Source organism: Zalophus californianus, chromosome 14 (assembly GCF_009762305.2).
Source record: "Zalophus californianus isolate mZalCal1 chromosome 14, mZalCal1.pri.v2, whole genome shotgun sequence".
Lineage (NCBI taxonomy): Eukaryota > Metazoa > Chordata > Mammalia > Carnivora > Otariidae > Zalophus > Zalophus californianus.
In genome coordinates, this window is record NC_045608.1 from 6,878,018 (window position 1) to 6,906,001 (window position 27,984).

General features: G+C 50.9%; 2 protein-coding genes across 13 annotated transcripts in view; both read right to left on the reverse strand.

The window, feature by feature from the left end:
* HIP1R (huntingtin interacting protein 1 related) overlaps window positions 1-16,159 on the reverse strand; it is a 29,951-nt gene extending 13,792 nt beyond the window's left edge. For all 3 annotated transcript variants that reach the window (XM_027576545.2, XM_027576544.2, XM_027576546.2), the window contains exons 1-5: window positions 15,936-16,159; window positions 2,287-2,350; window positions 1,602-1,744; window positions 1,291-1,347; window positions 79-159 (exon numbers count right to left, since the gene is read on the reverse strand). In XM_027576545.2, the coding sequence (XP_027432346.2) occupies window positions 79-159; window positions 1,291-1,347; window positions 1,602-1,744; window positions 2,287-2,350; window positions 15,936-16,028 (438 nt within the window). In that variant the 5' untranslated portion in view covers window positions 16,029-16,159. The remainder of the gene's footprint in view (window positions 1-78; window positions 160-1,290; window positions 1,348-1,601; window positions 1,745-2,286; window positions 2,351-15,935) is intronic.
* A 273-nt stretch (window positions 16,160-16,432) lies between these two features.
* CCDC62 (coiled-coil domain containing 62) overlaps window positions 16,433-27,984 on the reverse strand; it is a 44,214-nt gene continuing 32,662 nt past the window's right edge. For 2 of the 10 annotated variants that reach the window (XM_027576552.1, XM_027576548.1), the window contains 2 exons: window positions 21,712-21,805; window positions 19,457-20,534 (listed from right to left, as the gene is read on the reverse strand). In XM_027576552.1, the coding sequence (XP_027432353.1) occupies window positions 21,752-21,805 (54 nt within the window). In that variant the 3' untranslated portion in view covers window positions 19,457-20,534; window positions 21,712-21,751. Of the gene's footprint in view, window positions 17,878-19,272; window positions 19,406-19,454; window positions 20,535-21,711; window positions 21,806-27,984 lie in introns of those variants that run through there. The other 8 variants (XR_003516982.1, XR_003516981.1, XM_027576553.1 and 5 more) reach the window with 8 other exon arrangements.

Consider the following 27,984-nt stretch of genomic DNA (forward strand, 5'->3'; position numbering starts at 1 on the left):
CGCCCTGCTTCCCAGGACATCTCAGAGATGAAAGTCCAGGGCCCCTCCCTCCAGCCCCACAACTACCGAGGAAGCTACCTTGAGGTGGAAGGAGATTTTGGTCAGTAAGAGTTTGGTGTAAACGTTCACCAGCTGCCCGTAGCGGTCATGCAAATGTCCCTGTGGAGGGAGCCCAGGGTGAGGGCCTGCCGTCCCCGGAACGTGCCCACAAACCCTACAGGGCCTGGCCACGCTCTGGGGCAAGCGAGCGTGCAGAGGCAGGAAGGTGCAGGAGGCCAGCTGAGTGTCCTTCCTTCCCCCGCCGCACGGATGGACGGACGTGCCCGCACGAGTCCCACTCGGCCTTGCCGAAGGACCTCCGCCAGCCCTCCTCTCGGTCTCCAGCTCTTTAATTTTTAAAAATCTTACTCCTAGTCCTTCTTGCCAAAGAAACTCTTGTTGAGAAGAGGGCTCTCTGTCCAGGGCAGCAGGCCAGCTCTGAGCTGGGACACTTCATTAAAATGCTGGTGGCAGCCAGGGAGGCACATTCTGCCGGGGGCATCCCCCACACCGTGGCCCCTGCAGTCACACCAGCTGGGCCGTGTCTGCAAACGGCAGCACGGGCACCGCTTTCTTTACCTCAAGGACATGGGGGAACACAGCCCTTCGCGCCCCGCCCGGGCCTCCCTCTGGTCAGTCCCCCCAGTCCGCCCAGCCCACGGGGCCCCAGCAGTACTCCCAGAGGACAAACACGACCTGAGGGCCTCCCTCCAACGCCCCAATTCCCTGAGGGTCTTGCAGTGGATCTTAGCATGCAAGCTCTTGGGACTTTCAAACGTCACTGTGGAGAAGAATCTTCTGGGGAGTCTTTTGAACCCAGTTTCCAATCCTGAGATTCTAAGGCAGCCAGTCTTTGGTGGGGGGGCAAGGAGTCTGCACCCCTCACATGGGCTGTAACCGCCAGTCAGACACCCAGACTCGGGCGTTGCCACGGTTCCCAACTCCCGGGGACTGCAGAGCTGGTGAGTGGCTGGAGCCGGAGGGCCCGCTACTTACGTGAAGCTCCCCCCGCCCCCCCGAGGCCTTAAAAGCAAGGCCGACATTTCCCTCATGGTGCTCATCTGCCCCCACTGTTGGCCCAGAGAGCACCGTAACTTCTGCTCCGAGGGAAAGGGGGGAAAAGCCCATCTGTGGGGAGCGTCCATTCGTGCGGGGGCAGGGGAGGGACGGAACCCCGAGCAGGACTAGGGTGGGACTTTCTGGACGGCACCCGGGCGAGGGGCTCGGGCCGTGCTTGCTCCCCACACCTACCCACAGATCTCCTATCTCCCGGATGTTGCTCCGATGGCGTTGGCAGTCGTGCAGCACCTGCAGCACACGGTGGACAAGAAGGATGGAGCCAGCCCTGCCCGGGTGGGGTCCCGAAACAGGCGCTCCCTCGCCTCCCACCCCTGTGCTAGCTGGCCTGCCAAGGGCAGGGAGGGACGGGCAGAAGTGGGGACCATCTCTCATTTCGAAGGCACCCTGCTCTGCTCCCTGGGGTGCCGGCCTGCTCAGGCAGCAGCGGACAGAGGGCCCAGGAGACCTGCCCCACCCAGTACCAGTGGACAGCAGCTACTCACATTCGGGTGTCCGTCTCGAAGCACCTTGTGCAGGACGTGGCAGAACTTCCAGCTGAGGATGGAGCTACTGGGAAGTGGCAGACCAATGGCGTAGGACCAGAAGGTGAAGGCCCCCTTCTCATGGTGAGTGCCCAGAATGATGCCTACCAGGGTCAAGGTCAAGTGCAGGAGGCAGAGACTCAAGGGTGGGGAAGGCTGGGGGGCTCGGGCGAGTGCAACTCAGGGATGCAGGGGGAAGGCTGGGGGGCTCGGCGAGTGCAGCTCAGGGATGCTGGGGGAAGGCTGGCCCTTCACCCACGGCTACCCAGCACCTTCTCCCTCCATGTCTGCCGGAGTTCGCCGAAAGCTATGGTTTTCTGCCAAGGTCAAGAAAATGAGCAAGGTCAAGCCTCAGGAATTTAACCAGGCCCAACAGCCTGAGATGATAAATGGTGTTCCCCAGATGGGATCTAGAATCTGAAAGGAGCAGAGCAAGGCCGCCTCCTTAGGCCTCTGTCTCCGCAAGGGCAGACTTGACAAAGCTCTGGTGGCCGGCCCCCTGCAGCGGCCCCTGCCCCCCACTTCACTTCCCACCAAGTCCATGGTCAGAGACCATGCAGGGCAGACCCCCGTCCTCCTCACACTCTCCCCCCCTCCCCGCCCCCACCCACAGGGACAACGGCCAGCTGGAGGCAGGGAAGGGTACGCCGGGCATGCTTCTCCTTCACGGGGGCCTCCTGGGTGTTGATGGCTTTGCTGATGCTGATGGCCTGGGAGGGAAAAGAGAAGGCAGCGTTCAGAGACCCACCAGGCGGACGTCCCCAGAAGGCACAGAGTCTTCCCGCCAGTCAAAGGCAGGTGTAAAGATACAGAGGAAACGGCTATTTTCTCAACCTAAGCGAACCAGGGCAATGAAGATTTTTTTTTAATCAATTTCTCTGAGAGAGAGCATGAGCGGGGGCGGGAGGTGCAGAGGGACAGGGAGAAGCAGGCTCCCCGCCGAGCAGGGAGCCCGACACGGGACTCAATCCCAGGACCCTGGGATCATGACCTGAGCCGGAGGCAGACGCTTAACCAAATGAGTCACCCAGGCGCCCCTGAAGACTTCTTTCACTTGATATGTGCAGCCCAAACTGAGCCAATAGCTGATGTCAAGAAGCCACTGGGAGCCTTCAGGGGGCTGGGAAGTAAGCACAGAAGCTGGCTGGCGGCTGGAGGCCACCTCTGGTGGGACACCTGCATGTGTTTAGCTCACCCTGGAAGGTGAGCCCCCCACCCCGGCCCCAGGGTAGCCTCCATCCCGTCCCTCCCTGAGCCCTCATGACACTCCAGGAAGACACGTGTCACCCCATGGAGAACCAGGACAAACCCAGGTCCTGCGGCCTTGTCTGCCAAGCAGGCCACCTCCCTCCTGGGTGAGGACTCAATGCCCACCCTCACTGAAGCAGAGGGCGACAGTGGCCCGACTGGGGGTGGCGGGAAGCGGGGCGGGGTCCACCTACCATACTCACTGCTGCCACCCGGGCCCTGAGCAAGCAGCCAATTCATTTGTGGCAGAGGTTCTCACCCACCTCCGCCTGCCGGGATCTGGTCTCTTCCCCCTCAGCTCAATGCTCTGCAGTCCCCGGCTTCCTGGATGGGGCTGCTCCCTCACCAAAGGTCCCCGGCACTTAACTGCCATCTCTGGCCCTACTCACCCAGGAACGAGAGCCGGCCCTGGGCTAACGTGAGGATGAGTTTTATTTCTCCACCTGTGGGCAAGCTGACAAGTCTCTGTGCACCTGCCTGGCGCAGAGCTGCGACATCAGTGTGTGCGGATGGAGGGGAGCTGCCCGTGCCGCTGGTGGGAGGGATGGGCAGGTCCTGGCCAATGCAGACACGACCCAGCCCGACCCAGACGGGATACTCCCGTCTCCCACGGGTCCTTCACCAGGGCCCAAGCCGGCTTGCCCCCCACCCCAGGCCGTGCTAGGGCCTGTAATGGGCTGAGCAAGGGCTGGGGATACCGTGCACTCCTAGCCTGCAGATCAGCACCTGGTCAACAGGACACACTTGTATGGTGGTCTGACTCGGGCAGGAATGGGAAGGGGACAGGGCAGAGGGAGCTCCAAGGGGCAGCCCTGGTGCTTGCTTTCCTCTTAGCGTAGAGGCCACCGTGCCCTCCGCCTCCGGCATCTATTCATGGTAACTGCCCAGCCTGGCGAGGAGGTGATTTCACTCACGAACAGCTCTACTATGAACGGACTTTGGGGTTACTTGGCAAGGCTGGGAGACTTCCTCTGTCGATATAAAAAGGCAACCCCATGGGAGTGAAGGCAGTCCTCTCTGGGCAGACACGCAGCTTCAGAACCACCCCCCCACCCCCAGAGCCCACAGTGGCCCCATTGTGTGGATACAGGAGTGCTGGGGGCTGCAGCATACCCCACAGTGGGCCCCGCGGGGGCCACTCTTCTGGAGTCCCACCCCACGGTCCAGAGAGAAACCCAGACAGGCTCTGGCCTCTCTTATTCCCAAAGCCTCAGCGAGCCAGACCCAGAAGGCTCCCTCAGCCATCTGTTTGCCGACCCTCTGCCAGCACAGCCTCCCTGAGGCCTCAGCGCCCGCCTTTGTTCAAGAAGCATCACTGAGCAGCCGCCGGGAGAGCAGCCGAGCCCAGACCTTACTTCTCCCCGCCCCACCTAATAACCATGCCCCGCCTGGGCAGAGCTCCGTCCACAACAGTGGTGGTGACAGTGACGATCACCAACTGCCATTTCCTGCGTGGTTACCCCGTGCCAGGCACAGGCAACACGCCTCCAGCCACAGCCCTAGGAAGTGGCCACGAGCCTGCTTTCCGGATGAGAAAACAGAGGTACAGAGAGGTTAGGTGTGCTGTCCATGCAGCTCCTAAGGGCCAAACCTGATCTAGCAGACTCTGCTGCCGTCAGCGCCCCAGGCACCTCCCTCCCCTTCAGGCACAGAGCTGGGAGGGGGCAGGCAGCAGGGGCCATGCCGCCCCCAGTGAGCTGCCCACTCACACGCCAGGTGTGTCCTGTCTCTGGGGGTGTGTAACTCCATCCCCCAGCTGCCCTGACACCTGAGCTGGCTCTTCTGACGACTGCCACCTGGCCCAGCCTGATCCGGAAGATTCTGGGCAACAGCAGAGCCCAAGCTACACGTGCACAACAGGCCCAGGAGGCAGCTGCAGCTGCAGAGATGTGACCGGCAGGCAGAGTCCTGCAGTGAGTCCTGCAGCAGGCCCCAGCAAGGGGCTTCGGTATTAACTGCTCGGCCTCCTGGAGGAGCCCTGCCACTGCACAGCAGAACAGAGACATGCCCTAAAGGAATGGGGGGCTAGGGCCCAGCAAGGAAGAGGAGTGGTGGGGAAGGCGCCTTTTCCTCTGAGGAGGGAGCAGTGCAAGCAGCCAGGGTTGAGCTGAAGGTGGGGCGCCTGGGGCAGGCCGTCCCCCCACCCCCAGCCTTCCCTGCAGGTCACTAAGCACGGCCTCTACTTCATCACTGGTCCAAAGGTAGACGGAGCACCCACTCATTGCTGGGCACCAGACCCTTCCCCACCACCCCTCTGGGTCTCTGCTTCCCGGTCCCCTTCCTGCCGCCACCCTAGTGCAGTCTCCCCGATGAACGCTTCTCCGTGGACTCGGCGACAGGCACCCTCTGACCCTGAGGTTTTCCTGTTCTGATCCATCCTACCCGGGAATGTCAACCCTGTGAGGGAAGTGCTTCTGCGGCTCTGGTCGCTGCTGTCCCCCCAGCCCCTAAATGGTGCCTGGCACATGGAGGGGGGGTGCCCCAGGGCCCCAGTGAGAGGTAGTGACTTGGGTCCACGGCAGGGTCTGCGCATCAGGCTCCCCCCCGCCCCGGCTGCCTGCAGGAACAGGGTTCCTCCCGGGGTGGGAACACGGCCCCGTTGTGTACAGGACAGCAGATGTGCGGGTCGGGAAGCCTCATAAGGAGGCACAGTGCTCACACAGAGGGAGTCTGTGCACACTTCACAGGGACTTGCTTTTCCTACCAGGCACAGCAGCCAAGCCTCGTCCCAGGAGGGGATGTCAGGCCCCGGGGATGCCCTAGCCTGTCCTGAATGAGCTGCAGGGGTGGGGAGAGCGTCGGGGTTCTGCTCCTTGGTGCTGGAATGAACCTATGCTGGGCGACTGTGCACAGCTCGGCATCTAGAGTTTAGCCTCGAGGCAGCTCCGATGGTCAGCAACACGGATTCTGTCCACAAAGCATGGTGCCCTCAGAGCAGGCCGACAGGTGGCTTGGCAGGGAGGGGGGCTGAAGGGTAAGGGGCAGTCAGAGGGGGGCCCAGCACCATCACGAGGGTGCTTTCCAGCCTGCCGGACTGAAAAAAGGCTTCTTTCGGCCCTGCGACAGCCCCCCCCCCCGGCCAGAACTACCCCAGCAGCTCTGACAACAGCCCATTGAATCCCTCACGGCTGGCAGGTCAGTCGCCATGGAGAGAAGCGGCTCTGAGTGGAATGGATTGAGGAGGGGCCTCAGTGTGTGGGTGGAAAACCCAGAGCTGAGAGAAGGTCCTGGGTGGGAGGAAGGACAGGTGGCAACCAGTCTGGGACTTGTCTGCTTATCGGACTCCCAGGGGAGAGGGGAAGCAGCTCCCACTGGACCTTCCAGGAGTCGGGAAGGGGGGCCAGGGGGCGGCTCTCCCCACTGCAGGACGGCGGGACAAGAACAATAATGTTGAGTGCCAGGGCAGCTGGGAGACCCCAGAAGTGCCCAGGGGGACTTCGGTGGGAGCTGGACAGTCTGCAGAGACGGGTTCCTAGACCGGCAAGCGTGAGACAGTCAGCGGTTTCGTGGGCTTTCAGGCCACTGCTGCCCCTTCTGTGCTGGGAAAAGCCACACCCCAGGCCCTGGGCAGCCACCTTGCCGGCCTCTGAGAGTCTGCACTTTGTTCCGCCCAGGGCCTGGGTGGGGAGCAGCCCGACCCTCTGAAGGGCAGAGGTGGGTACAGCACTGGGGCTGGCCAGGAGCCAAGGGATGGGAAGGCTCCAGCAGGCCCCAGCGATGCCATCAGACTTGGCGGCACCGGCAAGCTTCACGCCCCAACAACGGCAAACTAGGCTCCATAACCTGATCGTAAAAGGATTTTTATCAAGTTCAGCCATGGGTCAAGCAGCGTGCTGAGCACTTGACTAGTATTAGCTCATTGACTCTCCGAAGTCTCCTTAGGAGGAGGCAGATGAGGAAATAGAGGCTCACGGAAGGTAATCACTTGCCCAAGGTCATAATGATGAAATATTGACCAAGTGCTTGCTCCCTGCCAAGCACTGTTCTAAGGGCCTTGCATATCGACTCGATCCTCCTCTGCCGGTGGAGGGAAGGGCAGGGAAGCTGCAGGACCGGGCCTAGGCTGCGCGGCTCTGGATACTATCCTCTCAGCCGCCACTGGGTCCCGGAGGAGGGAGGCTGGGCCCAGGCAGCAGTGCGTCAACAGACCTCCTTCTCTGCCCCGCCACAGGAACCCAGCGCCCCCAGGGCTGCTACCGCTCGGGGAGGACCTGGCCCGACTCCAAGTCGGGAAGCACATTCTGGATCAGGGATCGGTTCCGACCTCGGGTAATAACAGCATCAGGGCGGCCCGCGGCTCTCCATTCCCACGACCAAGGGCATCCAACTCTGGGCTCTGACCTTCATCTCGCTTACCCTGGCTCCCTCCCAGGGCAGCTTCTGTCCTGCAGCCAGGACAAGCGAAGCCCGAGGAGACCATCCAAGGACCAGGCCGGACAGAGCCACCAATGGCACCCATCCTCAGATGAGGGCCTAGCAGGGACGTACACCAGGAGGCATCCCAGCAGGTGTGGATGCGGGAAAGAGGAGACCCATGAGGCAGCCAGGCCCAGGCTGGAGCCACAGCCGGTGGTACCCGAGAGGCTGGGTGCCTGGTATAGACTCCAGAAGCAGGGCCTCGGGGTGCAGACCTGGTCAGCAAAGCTGGATGACCGAGCCTAGAAACTGCAGTCAGTAGCTGCCCACAGCAACGCAGTCCCTGTCCCACTGGCTGTGGGCCTTCACAGAGGGCAAGGGGGGCCCTGGGAAGTTTGGGAAGAGCCACACAGGGAGGGCAGTGGGGGAGGCAACAGTCATGAGGACAGAGCAAGAGTGTGGGCATCTCATGGAGCCACTGCTCCTCGGCCCAATGCTCACCAATACCCGTTCACTGTTCTGGAAACCCACAGCCCTTGGCAAGGGGCTAAGTGGCTGTAGAGGATACAGCCCCGGCTGTCCTCTGGGAGACCAGATATTCAAAAGACCCCTCTGCCAGGAGCCCCTGTGCCTGGGGACAAAGACAGGTCTTCTCACCCATCCCATCAGTGATGCTACAGCACCCCAGCCTGCAGACACCAGTCATCTCGTCCCCAATCACTGGGGAGCCTTTGCTTTAGAAACTTCCCCTTTCCAGGCAAGGATTTCCTCATGGGGAAACAGGAATGAAAAACCCCTGGGTCCTCTAGAATGCAAACATGCACGCAGCGTGTCCAAAACACCTCGCTTGGTTCCAGCCACACATTCCTCCCTTTTCTTCCTCATAGGGCAAGTCAGGTCCCACCTCCAGGCCCTGGCGCATCTCCCATGACCGAGCTCTGAACTGAAATGCTCCTTCCCGGAGGGTCTTCCCCAGCCACCCTCCTTGGAGGAGAGCATCCTCTGTTTACATCCCCCAGGATGTTTATGATCTGAAACCATCTTGTTTACCACTTATTCTCAGCTTCTACCTCTGACCCCCAAACAGATGTCCACGGTACAAGGGACCCTGTGAGTCTTCTCCCTGCTGAATCTCCAATCCCCAAACCCGTGCCTGGCAGTCAATAAATCTTTATTGGATGAGTCAGAGTGAACACTTGAATGAACAAAAGCTCTTTCACATATATGTTCTGGTTAAATTCAAGGCAGTGAGTGTCTTTTTTTCCAGCTAATAATTTAGCCACTGGTTACATAGTAAAAGCAGCTATAAAACATTTTCTATTCTGAAAATCAATCCTGAAATGAATCAGACTTAAGCCTCCTTGTCCTGTTATCACACTTAACAGAGGCACTCAACAGGGACAAAAATGTCCTTCAAAGAGCCGAAGCACAGGGACTGGGCAGAGAGGTGGGTAATTCTGCTTTAGTGTTTCCAAAGTGATGTGTGAAGGACAGAGACCTCATTCAAAAGCGTTTGCCATCTCACAAGCCACTGCTTGCTGAAAGCAAACACAGGATTTCTGTAGCTTAGGAGGCGCTGGGATGTGGTCACGTGCAAAGCAGGGAGGTGCCCTGCAGCTTGGTGATCCGGCAGATGGGAAGTCGGTGGAGCGGTGCTGGTCCTTTCCCGCTCTCACCCCATGCATATGCCCCAGTCCCCACTCAGTCTGGGCCCCACCATCATGCTGTTTATGCAAACTGGAGGGTCGTACCCACGCCTACACCCCTCCAGCGGCCAGGCAGGAGAGCACCAGGGAAGGATCCTCCCTCTCACCGGGATGCAGCTAACACGGGGCAGCCTGACCCAAGGCCACTTCTCCCCAGGGCTCTGCAGGGCACACATGAAGAGGAAGATGACGCAGCTCAGAGTCCCGCCTCCACAAGCTGTTTCTGAACGGACAGGGAGCCAGCCCAGGTGGTTTTGTTCCTCGGGCCCTGGTGATATCACTCCACAGACCTGTCTGTCCCACAAGCCAGGGGGCTGAGTCACCCCCCCCCCCCGGGCAGGCGGACCTATTGCAGTTGGAGGATTGTGTTTATTTCAACAAGAGAAAAAAAAAAAATTCTGCCTGAACTTCTCTCCACAGGCTCAGTCTTCCCTGCAGTGGGTGCTGGGGGGTGGGGGGTCTCCTAGGTCTCGTCAGGTGGCCGTGTCAAAGAAGGGAGGCCTGCTGGCCCCAAGGCATCCACGCAGCGTGTCCCCTGAGCCATGTGCTCCGAGAGGCTAGGACATAAGAGGAGCCAACAAGATCCCGCCTGAGGATCCTGGGGTTCAGTGAGGACTCCGGGCCTCAGAGGGGGAAGCAATGCAATCCTTTCTCCCATGTGCAAGCTTACAGCTGCCCGCTTCTGCTGGACTGACTGCCACGTACAGGGACCCAGGGACACAGTGTCAATGTCATGAGAACTAGGGAAGTGGAGCAAGGCTTGGGCAGGGGGTAAGGGGTGGATGGCTTCACAAACGAGGTGATACCTGAGTCCACCTGGAAATCAAGTGAAGGGGAAGGGCGTGGCCAACAGCGCAGCCCGGCTGGCAAAGGCAGCTCTACTCTATGGGCCAAGTGTCTCAGGTTAGCAGACTGGGTTTCCCTGAGCCTCAGCCAAACAGGCCTAGACTCCAGAGTTTCCACGGCAAGCTGTGGGAAGGAGCAAACGAGCGCCCAGTAGGGTTTCATTCACAAACGGGCCCAGCCTGGAGCTGGCTGGAACTCTGGGTGGGGGTGGGGGGCGGTGTAACCTGCTGTCTTCCCCCAACCTGGGTGGGGGGGGCATCCCTGGAAGCAGGGGCCTGCAGTCTCCAAGAAAGGGGAGTGCTTCCAGAGCAGGAAGGGACTGTCCCGCACTTTCCTGCATCCCCCTGCCACCCCGTGCTGCAGATCGGCTTCTCTTCCAAACAGCCCTCGCTCCCCCTACAGACAGCTAAACTAGGGACACAGGGACACAAACCAACAAGGACACGAGTTCGACTTCTTTCAGTCCAGCCTGCTTTTCCGTACACAACAAACCACTAACACCCTGCGTCTCCTCTGTACCAGGCAGCCCCGCAAATCCTCACAGTCCCTCGGTGACGTGCACACGATCTGCAGAGGAGTCTGGCTCTGACCTGTGCTACCAGAGCACCCCTGTCGCCCTCGCCCCTCTCACGTCTCCGTCATGGATACCGAAACTCCTGGAGAGGACAAGACTGGTCTTCACCTTCTGGCGGCACAGCCCAGAGCACCAGACCAGCCACGCAATAAACGGTCCTCAGGAACGTGTCACGGGGGCAAATGTACACCAACAACGGGAAGGGAAGGACCAGCAGCCCCATCCCCACCCCAACCTGGACCGACAGGTCACCTGACACCCAGAGAGTAGAGGGAGAATCCGGGGGATTCTGGCTGCCTGGGGATTCAGGAAGTCAGCTGCCTGCCTGGGCATCACCAAGTGGGGGCGTGTGGCTCCTTGGTAGGAAACGGCAGTGGCCACGGCAGAAAGGGCGCAGCTCACCACCCAGGACCCACCCCAGCTGACTTGGACCTGGGCAAGGGAGCAGCTCACCGGCAGCTCTGGGTGGGGGCAGCATCCTAGGGAGGTTGTGAGCCTGGTTTCTCCTTTGCAGAAAGCCTTGGCTCACCTCTGTTCTTTAGCCATTCAACCTGTCTGTACTGGTGCCGGGCACCATGCCCGCATATGGGGACCTTGCGCCCCACCCCACGGCCATTGGGGGACCCGGGGGGGAGGGGAGCTCTGGCTCCCCACCACGTGGTTTCGATCTCTTCCCAAACTCGGAGGCCAGGGGAAATTTTTTTGGTGAACATTTGTATGAGGCCCAGAAAGGAGTTGGTGACTTGGGGAGCGTTAGAACACCACAGCGTTTATAAGGAACAATGAAGACCCGAAGGTGGGCGTGTGTATGTCTGGTCAGAGGAGACCCCACGGCGGGGGTGATGGGCACCGTGGGAGGGGAAGGGCGGAAGGACCAGCATGTCAAATACGGGAATCGGAAGGAATACTGCATACTTGGGAACGGCTCTCAAACCCAAACTCAAGGTCTCAAACACATGTTTGTGTCCTGTGGGCTGCCTTCAAGGAGACTCTAAAGAATTCTTGGCTAGGGGACTTAAACAACAAAACCAACCAACCAACCAACCAACCAACGCCCGGGGCTTATCCAGGGCGAATCACTCCTCATCTCCAGCACCTTCACATGGACATTTGAAAGACACTCCCCAGTGGGGCTCCTGAGCACCTTGAACAGACAGAGGCGCTTTGTCAAACACATAATAGATATCGAAGAATAGGAAGAGAATGTAAAAGATCCCATTCATAATTTTTACAGCCATTACATATTGAAATAGTTACATTTTGGATACACTGGGTTCAATAAAATACACGATTAAGATGAATTCCACCTGTTTACTTTGCCATGTGGCTACAAGGAAATCTAAAATTACACGTGAGACATGTATTCCGTTTCTATTGGACAGTGTTGCTCTAACATGAGCCAGCGCTGACAAGTCCTGAATGTCAAAAAAACGTTACTCTTTACAAGATTTCGATTCCCCGGAAGGGTGCTGAGGGGATGGGTCACTGACCTGGAAAACTGGACTTATGAACTGTTTTCTACCTGCTGTGCCCTCCTCACCCCTGCACGGTGTCCTCCCCAATGGAAAACCCCTAACACCTGGGTAGTCTCACCTCTCCATTTAACGCCCACCCACTGGGCTTGGCTCACTGAACAGGATGGTCCCTCTCTGTCCTGACCTGAATAGAAGCTTTTGGGCTCGATTTCTAGATCTTGCAGAGAACACCGAGCCAGAGAAGCACAAACACTCCTAGATAAGGAGAAAGTAAGTCCGACGTTTAGCATTTCCAAGACTCCTGAGTCCTCATCCATAATATGCCTCAAAGATGGATCTCCTCTCTAGTGGAAGTTCTGACATAGTTCTCAAATGGTAAAGCTTTTTGGGGGGTGGGGAAGGAAGGGAAGGGGGAGTGACAGTTGGCTATCTGCAGAGCACCAGACCATGCGTTTTGCATTCTGTGTATACTAGCAGCCCATGAGTGCCACAACTGAGTGCCTTCAAACAACACACATTTTGGTCGTCTTACAGTTCCGGAGGTCAGAAGTCCAAGACAGGTCTTCTGGAGCTAGTATCGAGGTGTGAGCAGGGGTGCCTTTCTTTCTAGAAGCTCTACGGACAGCTCCATTCCTTGCCTTCTCCAACGCCTACGGGACGCCCACCTTCCTTGGCGAGGGGGCCTCTCTTTCCACCTCAAAGCCAGCAACAACCAGTTCCTCCTTGCAGACCACCCCCCCGGGACCTCCTCCCCTCCGTCCCTCACCCACATTTAAAGGCCCTGGGAATACACTGGGCGCACCTGGCAAACCCAGGAGAATCAGCCCAATCAGCTGATTGGCATTTTCTTACCAAGTACTACAATAAAGTCTTCCCAGGTTCCAGGAATTAGGATGTGGCCATCTTTGAGGGCCAGCCTGTCACACAGTGTTTCTCTATACCTCAAACCAGCCATAGGGGCCAGGTGGAATTAATCTGTTTTTACAGGTGAGGAAACAGATTCAGGAGTTAAACAACTTGCCCAGGGGCACAGGCTCCAGCACTCAGGTCCACCTGACTGTAATTGCTTCCCATGATACACCATCTTTTTTAACGGTATGGCCAGTTTCGGGTTCAAAATGCTGATATACTGTATTCTACGGTATTCCGTATTCAGAATGTTACAACAATGAAAAGTCAATACTACTGTGTCATCGCCATTTTGAAAAGCACTTTTATCACCAAAAAAGGCTCAAGTTGTGGGGAAGAGTGGACCAACTTTCCAGACACTCCCTCTGGGATTACACACACACACACACACACACACACACACACACACACACACACACACACCCCTTTCCAGACGCTCCCTCTGGGATTACACACACACACACACACACACACACACACACACACACACACACACCCCACACCAGTCACAAGGACTCACCAAAAAAGGCTCAAGTTGTGGGGAAGAGTGGACCAACTTTCCAGACGCTCCCTCTGGGATTACACACACACACACACACACACCTTTCCAGACGCTCCCTCTGGGATTACACACACACACACACACACACACACACACACACACACACACACTTTCCAGATGCTCCCTCTGGGATTACACACACACCACACACCAGTCACAAGGACTGGCTACACAAAGGAAGTGTGACTGGTCTCCCCGAACACTCCCGACTTGGGTAGGGAATGGACCTTTGCAAAACGGGGTGTGGCCTGCCAAGAAAGCTAATGTTGGAAGCATTTTTCCTGCTCCGGATTCAGGAGCCAAGGAGAAAGGCGAGGCTGGCGGATGCCAATGGCAAGTTCTAAGCAAGCCAAAGAGCTCCCCCGCAACAGAGGGCACCGGGGTCAACACGAAGACAGAAGCAGTGTATTCCGAAGGGAAGGTGGGTCCGTGAATTGGACGTGCTATTTTCTGTCCACAAGGAGACCTGTAAGTAGCAACCTCAGCTCTCGGGCTCCTTTCCACCAATGGGGCCTCGCTGGCAGCTCACCAGATATTTCTGGAAGCGAGCTAATTAAATATTAACGATGCACAAAATCTTTATCCTCCATCCCTCAATAAGTCACTCTGAAGACCAGCAAACCCAGACACTGAACCCAAACTCCATCTATCCAGAAAAAAAAAAGGGTCAGGGAAGGGTAAATCCTATGAGAGTCACCCATTACAAAGTTATTCATTATTAAGTAACCCTCTCAGCCCCTAAGAAAAACCCAACTAGAAAAAACAAACCTGCTTGTTTACCAAACCAACCACTAAAATGTATGGATCTAGATCAGAGATTCTTTTTTTCACATTAAAGAAGGTTGCCCTTGATTTATAATAACTTAAAGAGTAAGATTAGTCAAAATGGCCCTTTAAATTTCATCTCTGTGACAGAACTTTTTATACCTTCTCAAAAGCACAGGGGAAAAAAAATCTAAAAAATCAGTGAATAAAGCTTCTGACAACACCCAGATTCCCTCTGCCGATTAAATTTTCCTCTCCACCCTTGCACAAACTCCTGCCACAATTAATTACGTATTAATGCCTTTAAATTAAATGCCACATTTGTTTTGATGATGGGCTATCCCGGCTGAAAATAGCCCAGATGAGGAGGATCATAAAGATAAATTAATAACTTGCAGGTGGGTTGGTTCCAGGCCTTGGCTTTCATAAAGCCTTGGAGTCCCAAAATTTCATTGTCGTTTTCACCGCTAATCGTAAGCACAAAGGTTAGACGGTCCCCTTGAGTTTTCCTTCTTTCTTTTTTTTTTTTTTAAGATTTTCTTCATTTATTTGAGAAAGAGAGAGCACAAGTAAGCAGAGCGGCAGGCAGAGGGAGAAGCAGACTACCCGCTGAGCGGGGAGCCTGATGCGGGGCTCGATCCCAGGACCCCGGGATCGTGACCCGAGCCGAAGGCAGATGCCTAACCGACTGAGCCACCCAGGCGCCCCGAGTTTTCCTTATTTCAAAATGAAAGCTGCTGTAGACGGTGGTGTGTAGATAACTTGATTTGAAAGCAACTGCGGAAGTCACTGCTATGGGCAGGGACAGGTGGGAAGGAACTTGGTACAGCAACCAGCCACAAATGACACCATAGGGCTTCAGACAGGGGCAGGAGGGGTCCTTTCAGCTTCCTTTATTTGTAAAGCAAAATTGTTCTGCTGTTTCAGTCTTGGTTGACTTACTTTGGCAAATAAACAAGCATGCTGTCCCCTCCCCCAGGCATAAGGACACCTCAGTATTTGTAAAATAAAAAGGAACAGAAAACCAGAAGCCCAGCAGCGACAGTGTTCTGTGTTCTCAGCAGGAACACATGTACCAATGCACACCCGCGCCATTGCTGAATTTTGAAAATAACCTTTCCCAGGATAGACGCGTGGGAAGCGCAGGAAGGGAGCCCTAGGAAGTTTCTGTCAGGCGCCCGTATTTAATAAGGGGGTGTGAACCTATTTATATGTGGGCCAGCGCTCAAACAAGTCTGGCTACATACGTGAAACTTTTCGCCCAGCATATAATAAGATATTGTGCGGCCCTGGAAAACAGCTCAGGCGAAGAGGAAACTGGGAGTTTCCTTCAAGGAAACGCTCTGCTTCCCCGAGGTGGGAGCATTTTCACACGGCCTGGAAGAAGGTGGCAGGAGCCCGTCCGCCGGAGCCGGGGAGGGGCGGCACGGCCAGGGCAGAGAAATCCAGGCAGGCCCCGCCGGGAGGCGCACCTAGGCCCGGGCACACCTGACCCCACCTGGCTCACCGCCGCATCCTCCCTCGCCCCGCACCTGGGTCGCCCTCTACCTCGCCCGTCGGCCGCCTCGGCCCCCTCCACCTGGGTCGCCCGCCACCTCGCTCCCAAGCCACTCGCCTCCCCCCAGCCCCCGGGACCCCGCCACCTCAGTCCCCCGGCGGCCTCTCGGCCCCGTCGCCGGCGCGCGCTTCCGGTTCACCTGCGCGCGGGGCGGCTCGGGGGGGCGGAGGCCCCGGCGCAAGGTGGCCGGGGGCGGCCCGAGCCCGGGAGCTGCGGAGGCGCGCACCGGCCAGGCCCCGGGAGGCGCGTGCTAGGGGACCGGGGAGAGGGCGCCCGCCCGCGGCCCCGCCGCTCGCCTGGGTCTTGTCGAACTGCTCGCGCTCGGCCTCCAGGCTGTGGCCCGGCCTGCGGCTCAGCACCCGCGCCGGCACGCTCTTGATGCTGTTCATCCTGCCGCTGCCGCCGCCGCCGCCGCCGCCGCTCGCGCTCCCGGCCCGGCTCCGCGCGACTGAGCGTCACGGATGCCCGCCCCAACCTAGGCACCGCGAGGCCGCCGCAGGGCGCCCAGCCGCCCCGCCCCTGCTCCCGCCCCTGGCCCTGCGCGCGGGGGGCGCGGGCCTCCCCCTCGCTCGCCCCGCCCCCGGGCCCGCCCCTCGCTGGGCGGTGCCCTGGCCACGGCCCCCAGCCCCTCCACACCTCTGCCTACCCGCCTGGGCCGAGTCCCCTTGCCCACATCCTCCACCCGGCTCACTAAGTCCTGTCTACACCAGAGCAGGATCTGGCTAACTGGAGAAAACTTGGCCTCAATGAATCTGACCAATGGAATCACAACTAGACATTTTTTTTTTGCCTTTTTTAGTCTTAATTTATGTGTGAAAATGCATACAAGTAAGCCGTCCGCTTTGTGCATCTCCAACGTTAACAGCAGCTGTCATCAACGCGGGGCTGTGGGATGAATCTTCGGAGGCTGCAGGCTCCGTACGCGGACACCTTGCCAGAGCCGAGGAACTGCAAGGGGAGGAGGGCAGGCGGGGCCGGGACAACCTGCGGACAGATCTGAACACAACACAGCGCTGGACCATCAAAGTGCACGGAAGAGACGCCACAGGAGGTCGTGGGAGTCTTTTAAAAACGTTATTGTTGGTTTGCTTTTTAAATTATCCAAGACTGAAGTAAAAAAAAATATATATATATGTATATATCTCACAATTCTCCCAAGTGTATGCTATCAAATGGTTATTTTGTTTCTGCTGTCCTCAGTTTTCCTCTCAGGATATAGGTGTGAAATCACCCAATACAGGTACTAAAGACTCCCCCTTGAAGAGGGAGTGATGAGTATGAAGAGTATGATGCCTACATACCCCTGACGGTGGTCTCCCTTTCTGTAACTTCATGGATTAATCTCTGCCCGCCCCCAAACTGACACTGGATACTTGAAAAGCTGTATTTGACAAGGCTCTCTTCCAACTCCACCAAAAAGAAATTAACCATGCTTTATCTAATTTCCAATCCCTGAAAGGTCTCTTTACCTGAATAACAATGGCTAATATTTATTGATTATTATTTGCCAGGCACTGAGCTAAATCCTTCACGTGTACTATTTCATTTTTAATCCCCAGCACCCCAGTCAACAGCTGTGGTCAAATAAAGACCACAGTAAAGGGGCTTGCTGGCTCCAGACAGCTGTTTCTCGGACTCCTTTTTCCACATCGAACAAAAGCAAGTTATCCTGTGAACTTCATACTTAACACAGCATCTTCTTTCAAACCAGGCAACGACCCCTCTGGGTTGAGAACATCTGCCACAGTGACTTAACATTAGCAACCAACTACCACTCTTTTTAATAATAGTTGGTTGCTGGGGTCCCGAGAGCACTAAAATATCTCTAATGAATTATAATGTATCTGCTTGTATGTAAGCTTTTGAGCCCCTGGAGGGCAAGGACCACATCATCTTACTCCATTTTATAACCTCAGTGCCTAGCAGAGTGCCTGGCACATTAGCAATGTTCAATAAATGTGTGTGCAATGCAGGGTTGAGAAAGTGAGCAAATAACCCTCCGTAATTTGGTACACTTTAACATATGGCTTAGTTTTATAAAACGAGCAGCGTGGGACACAAGGGTATAAGCTTCCCCACTCTGAATTTGCCAAGGTTCATCTCTGGTAGCATCTTCGGGCAGGAGACCTGGTTCTAGTACTGGCTCCGTCACTGGTCAGCTGAGATTCTCCATGTCATCAGAATCAGGGTGCCATTTTGGTGTATCTCCAGGGCTCTTTTCATGCTTCCCGCGGGTTACTACAAAGGCAAAGGATTTGGGTTACGAAGACCTCATGTCAAGGAAAACCCAAGAAAGACGAACAGTAGGGTTTACATCATTGGGCTTACTGAAATGATGGAGCTGCAACCCCCACACTGCCTCACTAACACGTGTGTATGATCTGGCCCCAACCCCTCAGTCCAGCTTCATCTTACGCCATCCTAGTCCATCAGGTATGGAAATGCACCAAGCTCCTTTCCACCTTAGGGCCTTTGCGTATGCTATTACCATTGTGAGGAATGCTCTTCCTCTTCCTGTTTGCTGGTTGGCATCTACTTATCTTTCAGCTTAGTTCAGGGAAGCCTTCCCTGAAGACTCCGCCTTTGACCTAAGCCCCTGATGTATGTTGTCACAGTAGCTCCAAGCTTTATTTCATAGCACTTACCAGTTTTTCATGAACTATTTGTGATTATTTAAGGTCTCCTTCACTGTAAACAAGGATTCAGTCTTCTTTGCTCACCGTTGTGTCTCCAGTGGCCAGCAAAGCAGTATTTACTGTGTGCTCAAATTATTTTGTTTTTTGTTAGATGTCCTAAGTGTGCATTTGGCTGAGAACCCAGAAATCATCCTTTATAGGACTAATGTGCCCTCCTCATTTGATAAACTCCTCTCAAAGACCACTCTGGGTTTTTTGTTGTTGTTGTTTCCCTATTTATTTATTCATTTTATTTATTTTTTTGATGTAGTGTTCCATGACTGTTTGCATATAGCACCACTCTGGTTTTTAACCTACCTTGTCTATTGTGGTCCTGATTAATGTGTCTGGTTTCTTCGTCTAAACCAACCTCACCCCACTGAGCCTCTCAATACCACGCTTTTCTACTGTAACTTTTTAGGTAAAACTGCTTTTAGTGTTTACGTATTATCTTGATTCAGAATTTCTTCCTTTGGGGGTATTTCTATTTCACCTTAGAAGATCTGTCCACAAATTCTAAAATTACACCAGTCTCTTCTGATGGCTGAGATGATTTCTGGCAGGTGAATTACAGTACTATTCCTCTCAAGATGGAAGAATGCTGATGACAAAATATAAATGTTCAGTTTTATCTTGCAACTCTTTCAAACAGACCGAGGGCTGACTCTCCATAACAGAAACTGCTCACGTATTTAAATAACTTAGGCTGAGACAGATAAGTTGGTAAGAGTATTAAGATTCCCCATTTTTTAGTTGTATGTGCTATACTTCACGGTAACGTGTGGGGTAAGGTGGGCAGAGTAGATACGGTAATCCCATGAGCTCAAATACATTGGGCCACAAAATAATTTTTGACTTTTTTCATTCTTTAGTTCCCTGAAATTTTCCTACTTCTTAGCATTTCATCAGTGTTCTCCTTCTCTTTTCACTGGGCAAGATGACGTGTAGCCACGAACCTAGCATAAAGAGGAGAAATTTTCATATTTTGTTTCTCAGACTGGAAATGAGCCTCTCCAGGGACATTTTCGGTTTCCAACAGCTCAGAGTCAACTCTACCTTTCTCAGACTTCCTCTATACAAGCCAGCCGTGCCTGAGGGAGAAAGCAAGCATTTATAAGGAACACAGCCAAACCTCACCCAATTTCTCTTTTCGGCACCCTAATTAAAAGGCTAAATGGGGTGGCTCCTCCACTCTCAGGAAAATCATCTCTGAAGTAGCACTGAAACCTTTCAACAAAGGGGCATTCATACAGTACAACGGAACCTTGGTATCTGCAATGCTTAAAAAAAAATACATTCCCATTCCTGAGGAAATTAACTTGCCAGGTTTGGTTTGAAGGGAATAACCTTCCTTATTTTGCTCCTGCATAATAAAAAGAAACCCAAGAAAATTATTTTTTTCTTTCTTATTAAAAATATTTTTTATTGAATGAAGCTGATCAATTCTCTTAGAAGGGACAGAAATGCACATAGTATATTCTTTAAAAAATTAAATTATAAGTTAAAAGGGAAGTGTTCTGGTTTTTAATGATAAAAAAAAAAGGCATATAAAACTTGATCTTCCAGCAAGCTTTTGTTTGTGTAAGTAGATGGGACTTACTACAGACCCAGACGAGATGGGGCTCTGTTCAGCTTTGGGACAGAAGGACCTCAATTGTCAGTAACTGAGGAGATACTTTCCGGTTAAAATATTTTGTATCATATCATTTTATGTCTATTTTACACAGCAAAGTTCAGGGCTAGAGCCACAAAAGAAGAGACTACTACTACTCATATGTCTGCAGCTGACTCTTGAGAAGCTGTTGGTTATAATTTAAATGTATGCACAGGTTTTTAAACAATCAGATAGTTAAAAAAAGCATTTTACATGCAGGGATTCTCTATTGGATGTCCACACTTTTAAAGAGCTTCTCTAGTATTTAACTGTAGTCTGCATCTTTACAGAGAAGTCCTTTTCTCTCTGAGCATAATTCCGAGTTTATATATAGATAATACACAGTAAGGTCTATTTCTTACACGTAAAAAAAAAATTTCTTCAAAATGAAAACGGTCAGCTTGAAAACAAATAAAATATAGATGTTGAAAAATTAACTTTCAGTTTCTGCTTCCCTTTGGTATTAAATGTTCCTTACAAAGGATTACAATCCCCTTTTTGTTTTCAAGGTTAAGTATTAGGTATTGATGTCTGCTTCCTGCCTTCCAAAGATGAGAAATCAGCTTCTGCAGGAAGGAAACACAGAATTAATAAAACCAAGGCAAAGAGAGCTGTGCTCTTTAAGTTCCCAGCCTCTAAAAAATTAACTATACATCCTGATTTTTATCTACATAAGGTCATGCAAAATACCATAAATATGAAAACTTCTCAGCAAAGAGAGAGAAAGAACAGGAGAGAGGAAGAGGGCTACCTACACTTACTGCTTTCACAGTCTTCTTGAGATGTTACCAAACTGGATTCTGAAGAAACTTTGCATTTGAAATGCAGGTTTGATAGAAGGAAGCACAGATCAAGAAAGTGCTTACTACATCAATGAACCTTTCTTTCTTTTTTAAAGATTTTATATTTAAGTAATGCTTACACCCAACGTGGGGCTTGAACTCACAACCCTGAGACCAAGAGTCACATGCTCCATGGACTGAACCAGCCAGGTGCCCCAGTCAATGAACCTTTTTACAAAACTTAAAACCCCATGAAAAGACTTCTTTCCAGCCAAATGAAATACTGAAATGTTATTTAAGAGAGAGAGAGGTGGGAGGGAGGGGCAGGGAGAGGGAGAGAGAGAATCTTAATTAGGCTCCATGCCCAGCACGGAGCCCGACTCAGGGCTCGATCTCACGACCCTGAGATCATGACCTGAGCCGAAATCGAGAGTCGACGCTTAACCAACTGAGCCACCCAGGCACCCCTGAAATGTTAATTTAGATTCTGATTTTGAAAGCTGTCTGTAGGGGCGCCTGGGTGGCTCAGTCAGTTAAGCGTCTGCCTTCGGCTCAGGTCATGATCTCAGGGTCCTGGGATCAAACCCCATGTCAGGCTCCCTGCTCAGTGGGGTGCCTATTTCTCCCTCTCCCTCTGCTGCTCCCCCTGCTTGTGACCTCTCCAGCATCCTCTCTAATAAATAAATAAAATATTAAACAAAAAAAGAAAGAAAGGTGTCTGTATTCACTTCCTTGTGTTTAAAATTCTAGGCATTAAGATCAAGAACTTTTTGATCTGCATTTCTCAAATAATTGACATTTTACTGATTAAATTTAGAAGGTATGTATAAATAGGTCAAATAAGAGAGAGGATTACAGGTCAAACAAATGCATGGCCTTGACTCTACATTATCAATGTTCCCAAGTTACTTATTAAATATCAAGGGAGATAGAAGGGGAGATACACACAAAGGTGACTTACCTATGACCACAATGAACAGTGAAGCTGACTTTTGTTTTCTTCAATTACTAAGAAAGGCAGTTTTCTGAGCTGACTCTTCTGAGACTTCTAAGTTCTACAAAACAACTTCAAAATTAAGAGTCCAGAAGAGAAAAACTTGACAATACTTAAGACAATACACAAATATAGCAGAAATGCCTTTAAAACACCTTAAGGAATCAATGAAATACAAAGAAGTCATTTCATACAACTACCTTCCATCCAGCAAAGAGGTACTGATTTCCTATTCGTGTGTGGGGCCCTTTTGGGTCTAATTGCCTAGTAGGAAGGCTCTGTTTGCTTTACCATGTATGTTATGCCTTCAACTACGGCAACCTGCTAATGCCCAAATATAACTGGCTCTTTGTCAGCCTTAATATGGACTATGTCACGAACCCTTAATGAAGACAGTGGTCATCAGCAGGAATGAACAACTGTAAGTGCCACTGTTGATAAAGTCCCTACTAAGGGCTGGTTAGCATTGTTAGTTGTTTCAGGAGATATTTTTAAAAAGAAGAAGAAAAAAAAAGGAAAGAGGAGAATGATACCTGGAAAGACACGGGTAGACGCAGATGGTGAACTTCAGCTTGTAGGGTAAGCCCACCTCCTCAGCCTCTTCCTCTTCCCCGTGGGGCCCGCATTTGAGCTAGGCTAGGGTTATTCTCTGGGCTTTCACTCGTGCTGCTTCCTCTCTGCCCAAACAGCCTTCCTATGTATTTTATAACCTGATGTATTTTATTTTATTCATTTAGAAACATTATTCTAATGGGAGAAGATATTTGCAAATGCCTAGTGGATAAAAGAGCTAGTATCCAGAATCTATAAAGAACTCAATAAAATCAACACCCCCAAAATAAATAATCCAGTTAAGAAATAGGCAGAACACATAAACAGACATTTCTCCAAAGAAGACATACAAATGGCTAACAGACACATGGAAAAATGCTCAGCATCACTCATCATCAGGGAAATACAAATCAAAACCATGATGAGGTATCACCTCACCTCTATCAGAATGGCTAAAATTAACAAGTCAAGAAACAACAGGTGTTGGTGATGTGATGATGTGAAGAAAGCGGAGCCTTTTGCACTGTTGGTGGGAATGCAAACTGGTGTAGCTGCTCTGGAAAACAGTATGGAGATTCCTCAAAAAGTTAAAAATAGAGCTACCCTACAATCCAGCAATTGCATTAGTAGGTATTTATCCAAAGGATACAAAAATGCTGATTCGAAGGGGCTCATGCAACCGATGTTTACAGCAGCACTATCAACAACAGCCAAATTACAGAAAGAGCCCAAATGTCCATTGACTGATGAATGGATAAAGAAGATGTGGTGTATATATGTATGATGGAATATTACTCAGCTATCAAAAAGAATGAAATCTTGCCATTTGCAACAAACAGATGGAACTAGAGTGTATTATGCTAAGCGAACTAAGTCAGAGAAAGACAAATACCATATGGTTTCACTCATATGTGGAATTTAAGAAACAAAACAGATGAACATAGGGTAAGGGGAGGAAAATTAAAATAAGATAAAAACAGAGAGGGAGACAAACCATAACAGACTCTTAACTGTAGAGAACTGACGGTTGCTGGAGGAGAGGAGGGTGGGGGGATGGGCTAAATGGGTGATGGGCATTAAGGAGGGCACTTGCTGGGATGAGCACTGGATGATAAATGTAAGTGACGACTCACTAAATTCTAGTCCTGAAACCAATACTACATTATATGTTAACTAACTTGAATTAAAAAAAAGAATACATATCAAAACAAACAAACATTACTCTAAAAGGGATCTATAGGGTTTATCAGCCTGCGATAAAAAAAGGTTAAGAACCCTGGCAGACAACACCAACAGTCTCAAAAAAGCAATGAGGATGTCCTGTTCCATGTACTTGTCAAAAGTCCAAATTCAGATTCCAGCTGAATCTCTCCCCAACCCCACCCCTCAAGTAAGTAGGAAGCCTGCCGTGGGGGAAGGTGATGTGGTCAGCTGTGCAGTGTTTTACTCTTTCTTTCCTTTTTTCTCTCTTTTTAAATTCCTGGGGCTCTTTTTAAATAGTACACTGACAGAAAATAAAGATAACATGTTCTTATTCCCATCCCCTTTTGTACATGTGAAGAATACCACAGAAACCTTTCAGTACCTTGCTTCTATTCACTTAATAATACATCCCAGAAGTATTTCCACATCCAAGATCTTCCTTATTCTGGTTAATGGCTCTGTAATATTCCATCGTGTAGACATACCATCACGACTCCCTCAGTTCCTTTTTGCTGGAGACCTGGATGGTTTCCGAACTTTTGCTATTACAAAGTAGTCCTGCAGTGAAAAACTTGTACCCGGGCCCCTTTATACACATATGGGTGTCTTCGTAGGAGAGATTCCCAGAGTGACACTGCTATGTCAAAAGATCAGTTCCGCAATTTTTAGGAAACAGTGCCAAGCTCCCCGCCAGAAGGTTTGAATCACTTTGTGCTCCCCCAGTGATGTCTCAGAGTGCACTGCAGAAAAAGGCTTTGAAATAAGACCCTTGTTCTCAGCACCAGATGGCAAAAAATGGTGAAGCAGACAGGCCGCTCAGCACCTTATCCTGCTTCCATATTGCAAAACCTAAGGATTTTTTTTTTTTAAAGATTTTACTTATTTATTTGAGAGAGAATGAGAGAGAGCATGAGAGGGAAGAGGGTCACAGCGTCAGAGGGAGAAGCAGACCCCCCTGCTGAGCAGGGAGCCCGATGTGGGACTTGATCCCGGGACTCCAGGATCATGACCTGAGCCGAAGGCAGTTGCTTAACCAACGGAGCCACCCAGGCGCCCCAAAACTTAAGGATTTTTAACCAATTATTTGCTTTCTCCTATAACTAGCTATACCCAGTTCATAGGACCAGACGAAGTGAGTTGTAAAGTATGTTGCCAAGTAGATTTACTTTGTTTTGTTTTAAAGATTTCGTTTTTTTATTTGACAGAGAGAGACACAGCGAGAGAGGGAACACAAGCAGGGGCAGAGGGAGAGGGAGAAGCAGACTCCTCACTGGGCAGGGAGTCTGACTCAGGGCTCCATCCTAGGACCCTGGGATCAAGACCTGAGCCGAAGGCAGACAGACATTTAACCAACTGAGCCACCCAGGCACCTCTAGATTTCTGTTAATTGAATTGTTTTTGCAACATTTTCAGAATTAGTTAATAATCTTCTGGAAAATTTATTACATCTGAAGCCAATATTTTTTCCAACTAATTCCAAATGATTATCTGATTCTGGCTATGGAATGTTAAGTAAGAGATTTAATCACTTTTCCTTACCCATAAGATGAAAGGTTGAGATTACATACCTCTTCTGGGTCTTTCTAGCTCAAAAATTCTCTTAAACCAAATTTTCATCAACGTCAATAGTTTTGGCATGTTTTCAGTCTATAGCCGAGGTTACTGTTTTGTTTTTTTCCTATCATGTCCATTCCAGGTATTTACTGAGCAATCTCCGTAGAAGATACTGTGTGTGCTACAACTAGGAATGCCAAGATGAGTAAGAGGGACTCCTGAAGGTGCTCACGGAGAAGAGGAAGACAAGCATGTAATCTGTCATGCACTGTGACCTGCATGTTCAAGGAGACACATGCACAGAGACTGATACACATAACCGTGTCATGAGGACAGAAGTGAAGGAGCTCTCGATTTTATCTCAGACAGGAATTTAACATAAAATCCTACAGAAGAGGTTAAGAGCCTGAGGCCATAAGAATGAGTAGGAGTGGGTGCCTGGGTGGCTCAGTTGTTAAGCAACTGCCTTTGGCTCAGGTCATGATCCTGGAGTCCCAGGATCGAGTCCTGCATCAGGCTCCCTGCTCAGCAGTGAGTCTGCTTCTCCCTCGGACCCTCCCCCCTCTCATGCTCTCTCCATCTCATTCTCTCTCTCAAATAAATAAATAAAATCTTTAAAAAAAGAATGAGTAGGAGTCTGTCAGGTAGATCGTACTGAAGGACGGTCAGTTCCGTTAGAAAACTTGTTTTGAAAATATGAAGTTGTTCTGACACAGCCGATATATTAGGGAACAATCTGGGCATAATGTGAAGTTTGAATTTATTCACGTGCAACTTTGTCCACGAGAAACACTAGGTTAACTGTACCCAGCTGGACTGAGCCACAGCATGCAGGAATACATACATCCACATGCACCCCTCAAACATCCGCTGGCCCCCTAGCTTCCCCTGTGTGTTATAAGCCACACCCATCCACATTTGCCGCTACAACTTCCCATTGGATTACCTTCCTGCCACTTCCCAGTGAATCACAAGCTGCATCTCCCTGACACCCAATTCTACATGCAAACTTCAGGTCTCTTTCCAGATAAAGTGCCATATTTATTGCTGTATTTATGTATTTCTTAACCACCCAACAGGTATAAAAACTCCTACCATTTTGATTACATTCCTGTACTTTTTTAAAAAAATGTATCATTGGCAAAGTGTGTGAGTATTACGCTCCTAACCCCATTTTTTCCTGTAAGCTGTGTGGTTTTTATTGTATAGTTTTGTACTGTGTGGACATATTTAGGAATCCATAAGTTGTATTACAGAAGAAGTAATGTGGTTATCAAAATATTAAACAAGGCTGTGATATAATAATATGCACCTTTTTTAAGTTTTATTTAAGTAATCTACACCCCATGAGGGGCTCGAAATCACGACCCCAAGATCAAGAGTTGCATACTCCACCAACTCAGCTAACCATGTGCTCCTTGCACTTTTTTTTTAAAGATTTTATTTATTTATTTGAGAGAGAGAGCATGAGCAAGGAGGAGAGGGAGAAGGAGGCTCCCCACTGAGCAGGGAGCCTGACGTGGGACTCGATCCCAGGACCCTGGGATCATGACCTGAGCCGAAGGCAGACAGATGCTTAATAGACTGAGCCACCCAGATGCCCCTGTACCCATTTTTTTTTAAAAGATTTTATTTATTTATTTGAGAGACAGAGAGAGAGAGAACATGAGCTGGGGGAGTGGCAGAGGGAGAAGCAGACTCCCCGCAGAGCAGGGAGCCCGACACAGGGCTCAATCCCAGGACCCTGAGATCATGACCTGAGCGTAAGGCAGACACTTTAACCAACTGAGCCACCCAGGTGCCTCTGAACTCTTCTTTATTAAAGCATTAAATAATAAGATCTAGCAGCAGGTCTACTATTCTATAATTCTGAGGTAGTGCTAAGTTATAAAGGATATTTCAGGATATCTGCAATAACTATAATGTGATATGAAACCATCTGTGATCTCTACTAGGGACAAAGTCACAGGCTTTACATACTACTATGGCTTGTTTCCTATATTCATAATTAAAGGAAATGCTAAATTTCAATTAGAGGTTAGTTAAAATAAGCTTATGTGTGATTTCTATTCCCAAAGTTTATGGATCCCCCAAATTCTATTCAACAAACTGATTAAAGATCTCTGCCCAAAAAATCCACAGAGAAAAAAAGTAGATTAACAGTTGCCAGGGGCTTGGGGAGAGGGAATGGGGAATGACTGCTAATAGGAACAGGGTTTCTTCTGGGATGACGAAAATGTTCTAAAATTGGATTAGGGTGACAGTTACACAACTCTGTAAATATACTAAAACCACTGGATTGTACACTTCACATGAAAGAACATTATGTTATGTACATTATATCTCAATAAAGCTGTTTAAAATAAAAACCCTTATGAATACTTAAAAACATTTTCTGTGCCAAAGTAAATAAATTGCTTCACTAATGCTTTAAAGAGTTTGTCAAGAAAAAAAAAATCTTCCCAGAAAACACCACAAAGTCCATCAGGGTTTCCACTTTGAAAAGCTCATATGGCATACATGGTATATATACTTTCAAAAATCACTATTTTGGGGGCCCATTATTTAAAGGTAATCTTTGAAACTATATTGAAACTCACGGCAATGAGCGTGTTGATTCTAAAATGGTTAATGTCCTTGGGGCGCCTGGCTGCCTTAGTTGGTGGAGTGTGCAACTCTTGATCTCGGGAGTTGTGAGTTCGAGCCCCACGTTGGGTGTAGAGATTACTTAAAAATAAAATCTTCAAAAAAATAATAAAATAGGGGCACCTAGGTGCCTCAGTCGTTAAGCGTCTGCCTTCGGCTCAGGTCATGATCCCGGGGTCCTGGGATTGAGCCCTGCATTGGGCTCCCTGCTCCACGGGAAGCCTGCTCCTCCCTCTCCCACTCCCCCTGCTTGTGTTTCCTCTCTTGCTGTGTCTCTCTCTGTCA